The sequence below is a fragment of the Rhinopithecus bieti genome, unplaced genomic scaffold (genome assembly GCF_001698545.2).
Source record: "Rhinopithecus bieti isolate Rb0 unplaced genomic scaffold, ASM169854v2 scaffold_77376, whole genome shotgun sequence".
NCBI lineage: Eukaryota > Metazoa > Chordata > Mammalia > Primates > Cercopithecidae > Rhinopithecus > Rhinopithecus bieti.
This window is the reverse complement of record NW_016828462.1, coordinates 1-8,234: the sequence shown is the minus strand read 5'-3', so window position 1 is coordinate 8,234 and position 8,234 is coordinate 1. Positions and strand designations below refer to the sequence as shown.

Below are 8,234 nucleotides of genomic sequence, written 5' to 3'. Positions count from 1 at the left end.
AAAAAAAAAAAAAAAGCAAAACTGTTGACTCAACATAACTGAAAAGGTCAGTTGGCCAAAAGGTTAGCTGGCTTCAGGTATGGCTGGATCTGGGTGCCAAAATGAGGTCATAAGAAATTTTAAAATTCTTTTCTTGAGTTTTCCTCTGTGCTGCTACTATTTTACTTTTGAGAGAGGGTCTCACTCTGTTGGCCAGGCTGGAATGCAGTCTCCAATTATGACTCACTGTGGCCTCGACTTCCCAGGCTCAGGTGACTCTCCCACCTCAGCCTCCTGAGTAACTAGGATTACAGGCGCATGCCACCACACCCCACTATTTTTTTGCAGAGACCCAGTTTCACCATGTTGCCCAGGCTAGTCTAGCACTTGTGGGCTCAAGTGATCTGCCCACCTCAGCCTCCCAAAGTGGCAGGATTATAAGTGTGAGTCACTGCACCTGGCCACTAGTGTTTTGTTTTGTTTTGCTTTGTTTTTTTGAAATGGCGTTTCACTTTTGTTATCCAGGCTGGAGTGCGGTGGCACAATCTTGGCTCACTGCAACCTCTGCCTCCCAGGTTCAAGTGATTCTCCTGCCTCAGCCTCCCGAGTAGCCGGGATTACAGGCACACACCACCAAACCTGGCTAATTTTTGTATATTTAGTAGAGACGGGGTTTCACCATGTTGGCCAGGCTGGTCTCAAACTCCTGACCTCAGGTGATCCACCCACCTCAGCCTCCCAAAGTGTTGGGATTACAGGCGTGAGCCACTGTGCCTGGCCGTTATTTTATTTATTTATTTTTTTGAGATGGAGTCTCACACTGTTGCCCAGCCTGGAGTGCAGTGGTGTGATCTCGGCTCACTGCAACCTCCGTCTCCTGGCTTCAAGGGATTCTCCTGCCTCAGCCTCGCAAGTAGTTAGGATTACAGGCGCACGCCACCACACCCAGCTAATTTTGTATTTTAGTAGCGACGGGGTTCCACTATGTTGGCCAGGCTGGTCTCAAACTCCTGACCTCGTGATCCGCCCACTTCAGCCTCCCAAAGGCTATTCTTAAATAAACTTTGCCATCTGGTAGCAAGAAAGCTACCAACAGTCTAGGCTGACCTCTAACCCCGCAAGGGGACTAGAGTGTATCATTCTCAATGTTTTCTGCATTTTAGGCCTCTCATTGGATCCTCCAGTCAAGATCTGTCTCACTGTAGGGGTGAAATATGCTGATTGGTCAGAGCTGGTCACATGCTCACCCCTGCAGTCCAACCCACCCAAACCACATTAAAAGTGGAGCGTAGTTCTCACTCAGTACTCTTATCCCAAGAAGGCGTTACACACTTACATCCATTTCATGGTCATATTTATTATTACTGCTATTAATGACCACAGTAAAGCTGACTTTGTGAGTCTCTGGGACAAGGGGAATGAATTTGAGTGGGTGGGACAGAAAGAGGGAAGCATCTCAGGATGAAAGAACAAGTGACCAGTGGGTCTGGGGCAGGAGGAGACGCTGAGAGACTGAGGGAGATTCTTGCAGAGTTTGCCAAAATTAGGGTTACTACACATGTCCCTGGGGTAAGACTGGAATTACATTACATTCTGAAGTGGTTACTAAGTGAATAGGAAGCAACAGACAGACAAGGTGTGGCCAAAAAGCCTTCACCATCTTTCAAGGAAGACATACTGGAAGAACCTAAAACCAGGGCATGGTGGACCAGGAGATAGGAAATGAATTATTAAGATGCTGTCCAAGTGGAAGTCACAACTTGGACACTTGATGAGAATTAAAAGTGGGTGGGGAAGAGGGCCAGGTCCTCCTGTGATTCTGGGGCTTTCTGGGTGAGTGTTGGCCATGCCAGCAGCTGCCCTTCTGATCTCCAAGGGGTTGGGGTTCCACGTTGTCATGGCTGGATGTGTACCAAGCCAAGCTCTGTTCCAGAAATCCTTATCACTGCTGGTGGTGAAAACGTGCCCCCCATTCCCGTTGAGACCTTGGTTAAGAAGAAGATCCCCATCATCAGTAACGCCATGTTAGTAGGAGATAAACTGAAGTTTCTGAGCATGTTGCTGACGCTGAAGGTAACATGGGTTTGCTGCCATTGGGGGAAGTCTCTGCAGCCGGTCTTACGTTCCCTGGCCCCACCCCAGGGTCAAGAGGATGCATCTGTGGGTTCAAGACCCACTTCTTGGTCTGTGGGCCTGGGGAGGGGTGCTGGTCAAGGAGTATGTGTGGTGACAGAGGTGTCCGGGGGCAGTGTGAGATGAATCAGATGAGCGGAGAACCTCTGGACAAGCTGAACTTGGAGGCCATCAACTTCTGCCGGGGTCTGGGCAGCCAGGCATCCACCGTGACTGAGATTGTGAAGCAGCAAGACCCCCTGGTCTACAAGGCCATCCAGCAAGGCATCAATGCCGTGAACCAGGAAGCCATGAACAATGCACAGAAGATTCAAAAGTGGGTCATCTTGGAGAAGGACTTTTCCATCTATGGTGGAGAGCTAGGTGAGTGGCCATGACATTTGGAGGCTGGTCCCTTGTCAGCATCTGAGACTGTGTGGGCTCTGAAGAGACAGGTCCTTTTCTGAAGGTCAGAGGGTCTGTGAGACCAGCCAGGGACCAGGAGAGGGATGCTGCCACCTCTAGCTAAGTGGTCCCCAGCTCCTCATCTTGGAAATAAAATCCAAACTCCTTACTATAGCTCTATACAATCTCTCTCCTGCTGACCTTTCATTCACTCTGCACCAACTCTATGGGCTTTCTTGATGTTCCTGCAGCTCTCTGGGCTTTGTCCAACTATAGGGCCTTTGCACTTGCCAGTCTGCCTCCCTGGCAATACCCTTCCCCTCAATTCCTTGCCTGGATGGCTCCTTCTCATTGTCCAGGTCTCACCCTTTAGGCCTCTTCCTCCTCAGAGCAGCCTTGTTACAGGACCACCAGGTTTGTATGCCCACTGCACACTAATATACCAATACACTGAGACAGCAGGGGATGCAGCAAAGAGAGAGTTTAATTATGGCCAGGCACAGTGACTCACGCATGTAATCCCAACACTTTGGGAGGCTGAGGTGGGCAGACTGCTTGAGCCCAGGAGTTTGAGACCAACCTGGGCAACATGGTGAAATCCTATTTCTACAAAAAATACAAAAATTAGCTGGATATGGTGGCATGTGCCCAGGTACTCAGGAGGCTGAGAGGATCGCTTGAGCCCGGGGAGGTCAAGGCTGCAGTGAGCCACAATCATGCCACTGCACTCCAGCCTAGGCAATGGAGACCCTGTCTCAAAACAAAAAACAAACAACAAAATAGAAATAAAAAAGGAAATCAAATTCCCTTGCAGGGAAGCCAACTGAGATGGAAGGAATCCTCAAATCTCTCTTTGAGGAATTCTGGGCTGGGGTTTTAAGGGGATCCTTGGGGTGAAGGTCTGGAAAATTAGAGTCATTGATTGTTTGGGGTAAGGGGATGAAATCATCTGGATGTGGAAGCTGCATTCTTTGGTAAGTCAGCTCCTGTGGGGTCCTTCAGATCAGTGGGCATCAGTAGTTTCACTGGTATGCAGGACTTGAAAAGATATCTCAAATGGAAAACTCAACCTTTCACAATGCTTAATATGTTATCTATAGAGCAGTTAAGGGGAACTATATCTTGTGACTGGGTTTTTTTTTTTTTTTTTTTTTTTTTTTTTTGTGATTCTGGGGCAATAGGCAAACAGCTAGCTATGAGGAAGGGGTCAGAGAGCAAACTGACCTAATGATGAATGTTGAGTGTGTTAGAAGTGTGGCTGATTTTGGTTTCTCCCCTCCCTTCTTCTCTGATTAATATTATAAAGTTTTAGGGATGATTTCAGCCTTCCCTGACCATGCTGGCTAAAGTGGCTTGCCACTGTCCTTAACATTTCACCCTGTAGCTCACTGCCACCCCATTATACCACCTTGTCTTCTCTAAAGCATCAGAACATGAAATTATTCTCTGTATGAGTTTTATTTTGCCTCTCTTCCCCATGAGGGAAGGGCTCACTCCAGAGTGGGGATACTGGATTCTACCAACGTACTTTCATTTGGGAGTTTGCTGTCAGTGCTCGGCTGTAATCTGATGGTGTGGATGGAAGAGTCAGAGCAAGCATGTGGCATTGAACAACCTGGGTTGAAATCCTGTCCCCTCTACACAGGGAAGTGACTTGTCCCACTGAGCCTTGTTTTTTGTTTGTTTTGAGACAGAGTCTCGCTCCGTTACCCAGGTTGGAGTACAATGGCATGATCACGACTTGCCGCTGCAGCCTTGAACTCCCAGGCTCAAGCGATCCTCCCACCTCAGCCTCCTGAGTAGCTGGGACAAGTGTGCGCCACCATGTGTGACTATTTTCTTTTGTTTTGTAGAGTTGGTGTTTTGCCATGTTGTCCAGGCTGGTGGTCTTCTCAACTATAAGTTGAAAACACAGTCCTTGTAGGGTTGCATGAGACACACAGAGAGGTCATCAATGCCCCTGGTGACTCAGAGGCTTTCAATGAAAGTCCTGGGCTGAGGGAGCAGATAACTCCCAGTTTGAGTCTCGATTCTGCCATGTACTTGCTGGCTGACCTCAGAGGAACTGGTCCTCTCTATGTCCCAGTTTCCTCACCTGTAAAATGGGGAGAGGGGCATGGTTTGAGATGATGATATCCCTCCTCCACTGGGTACACAGTCCACATCAGGCACAGAATGCAGCATGCTCTTCACCTTCCACCTCACAGAATCCTCACCACAGCTGAAGGACCACATGGAAGTTTTATCATCCCCATACAGATGGCAAAAGTTACACACCCTGAAAGTCAATGGCACAGCCAGCCACCCAGCCTAGCCCGAGGCATGGGACTCTGTTGCCTGGTCATGCATGGGTGTATGGAATTTTCTTTTATCTCCATAACTCAATTGATTTCTCCTTTCTCAATAGGTCCAATGATGAAACTTAAGAGACATTTTGTAGCCCAGAAATACAAAAAACAAATTCATCACATGTACCATGACTGCTTTGATGGAGCTGCTGTCAGCTATTCTGATGGTGAGATTCAGTTGCTTGGCTTTGCTGGGCTATGCATTCAGAGTCCAAGAGAGGGCTCCACTGTGTGGCAGGCGGATCTGTGATTGGAATTGCAGAACACACAGACACAGACACACAGACACAGACACACTGACACACACACACACACGGTTGCAGTGGGTTCTGAGCAGCAGGCTTCAACTCATGCTGTCTCTACTCTACCAGGGTCATGGTAGGGTATGTAAACTCCTTCAGCTGGCCACCAATGTTGTGAGCTGTGCTTCCTGCCTTTTCTATTTGTTTCTAGAAAGTAGGAGGCAATAAATCCCAAATGTCTCTTTGGGTCTTATTTGGAGAAGGTCTTTTGTCAGAAACTTTAGTGGAGAAAGTTCTACTTGCCAGGAATCCAAGGAATGAGGTGTGTTGGCCCATTACACAGATTAATAAGGGATGGAGGCTTGAACTTCCACTACCCACCATTTCTCCTCTCCTCTCCCCAAGGCATGTGCAGAGAGCGCCTCCATCACACCATGAATCACTGATAGTTTTGTTTGTTTGTTTGTTTTCTTCACTAGATGTACAATGCAGGCAGAAAGTAGAATGCATCTTCAATTGTCCTATAGGCTGCCTGTAACCTTCTCCTGGGCAAATTGTTCTAATGCCACCAGCCAACCCATGTTTTAGTTTGCTGGGGCTACATAACAAAGTACCACAGACTGGAGGGCTTAAACAACATAAATATATTGTCTCACAGATCTGCAGGCTAAAAGTGTGAGATTGAGAGGCTGGTTGGCTTGGTTCCTTCTGAGGGCTGTGAGGGGAGGATCCATTCCAGACCTCTCTCCTTGGCTTGCTGATGGCTGTCTTCTGTGTCTTCACATCATCTTCCCTGTGGCTGTCTCTGTGTTCAAATTTCCCTTTTATAAGGACAGGTTAATAAGATTAGGGCCCACCCTAATGACCTCATTTTAACTTCTGTAATGATCCTGTTTCCAAAGAAGTTACATCCTGAGGTACTAAAGGTTAGGACTTCAACATGTGAACTGTGGAGGGGTACAACTCAGCCTGTGACTCATCACATCCATTGTCCTTTGTTCAATGTTAACTGGTTTAACCCTTGTGCACCTTCATGTGTCGATGTCTTGTGGGTGGGCCCAGCAGTTCAACGTACCACATTCATAATTCTTCATCTTTCATGAGATTTCCAATTTCATTTTCCAGTTGAATGAGAAACCATTGGACATTGATGTGGGAGTGAGAGATGGACCCTCTTACACCAGTGCTGTCCAATATGGCAGCCACTGGCCACAATGTAGCCTGTCCAAACCAAGATGTGCTGTAATACATAAAACACACTACTGGGCTTCAAAAGCTTAGCACCAAAAAAAAAAAAAAATATATAATATAATATATAATATATATATATAATATATAGAAAATAAATAATATCATTTTTATATATAAAATAAAATAATCAGTATTTAAAATTTTGATTACATGTTGGAGATGATATTCTGGAATACTGGGTTACATAAAATATTTATTATTAAAAGTACTTTTACCAGTTTTAAATTTTATTTACTTTTAGAGACAGGATCTTGTTCTGTTGCTCAGGCTGGAGTGCAGTGGTGCATTCATACCCAATGTTTTAAATGTTTTTGTGGGGATAAGGTCTTTCTATGTTGCCCAGGTTGGTCACAAACTCCAGGCCTCAAGCGACCTTCCTGCTTCAGCATCACAAAGTGTTGTGATTACAGGTGTGAGCCATTGTGCCTGGCCAAGTTCCTTTTTTAAAAATGTGGCTGCTAGGAGAAAGGCGTGAACCCGGGAGGCGGAGCTTGCAGTGAGCTGAGATTGCGTCACTGCACTCCAGCCTGGGAGACAGAGCGAGACTCTGTCTCAAAAAATATAAATAAATAAGAATTTTTAAAAAGTGGCTGCTATATATTATTAAATTGCATAGGTGGCTCCAGTAATGTTTCTTTTGGATAGTGCCACTCTAAAGTTCATTGTGGGGAGATTTTGGGTGATGGCCAATTTATAAATGGATCAATTCACTGGGGAATATTTTCATCATATGGTGACTGTGGGATCTTGAAGACTGAATGCACATACTACAAGAATCCCCAAGTGATAACTTGTGTTTCTCCACTTTGCAGCCTTCAGCAGGAAGACCTCATTGCAATAAGTGAAATGCTGCTCTGGGTAGAAGCTCTTCCTGCTGTTTTTAAGGAGTCACATTCCTCATTAGTCAGTTTCTTGATTGCTCGTCTGTTGAAGAGGTGCTCCCTAGAAGAACCTGCCATACGTTTCAAAGCACTAAAATCATCGTAGATCTTTCTATGGACCTTCAAGTCATGACCCCAGGGAAGCCTCACTGGGAAGTCTACCAAGAGCTGCCTGATTTGGAAGAAAGATCTGAACTTGTGGGTTCCCATTTGATTTTTTTTTTCTCCTCAGGGGACTTAAAGAGACATTAGAAAGAAAAAGCCTTCACAGATTTGAAGAACTGGGCCCCCAGATGAACTCACCTGCCTGGAAGCAACTGGGAAACCCTTCCAATAAGTTCTGATAATAAAGCACTTCAGGGCCCCACGTCTTGATTTTTGGCTTGACACAAATACTTCGTCCTTTATTTAGTGTGATGGGGAGGGGCTTGGCCTCTGAAATCGGTTCTGGGTTCAGATTGTGACCAGCTGTGATTTCAACTGTCTGAGGCTCGGAGATTTTAAATCTGGAAAGTAGATCCCCGTCTCAGAGGGTGGCCACGGAAGTTCATGGAGATGATGTACAGGGAATGCAGTGTCTGACTCCAGAAAGTCCTCGGTATGAGTTAATGGTTATCATCAACACAGTCAGTCTTGGTTAACTCAAGAGTCAAGGTATGACTCTTGACTAATTCCATCATTAGGGAGGAGTTTTGCTGTTGTAGTAAAATTCAATAATAACAACTGAAAGAAGACAGTTTATTCCTCTCCCATCCAACAGTCCGTTATAAGCAGACCAGAGCTGAAAGGGCATATTCACACTGTGTCCCTGAAATATTAGTAGGGAGAGTGGGAGAGGGAACATCTCCCAGGCTGGAGAGAAACAGTATATCAGGAGCAACAAAACCCCCTATGTCTCTTAAGGTTCTAGATACTGATCAGAGGCAGGCCAGAGACCCTTTTGAGTTCCATTTTTGAAATACACCAGAAATTTAAAATGGCATTCTCCTTGCAAAAAAAAAAAAAATTAATGCAAT

General features: G+C 45.9%; 1 protein-coding gene across 1 annotated transcript; it reads left to right on the top strand.

The window, feature by feature from the left end:
- Nucleotides 1-1,869: 1,869 nt before the first annotated feature.
- On the top strand, nt 1,870-7,594 carry LOC108523769 (long-chain-fatty-acid--CoA ligase ACSBG2-like). The gene is made up of 4 exons (XM_017864545.1): nt 1,870-2,052; nt 2,229-2,475; nt 4,904-5,011; nt 7,150-7,594. Exons 1-4 carry the CDS (start codon nt 1,885-1,887, stop codon nt 7,176-7,178), a joined length of 552 nt encoding a protein of 183 aa, XP_017720034.1. The 5' UTR covers nt 1,870-1,884; the 3' UTR covers nt 7,179-7,594.
- The last annotated feature ends 640 nt before the right edge of the window (nt 7,595-8,234 follow it).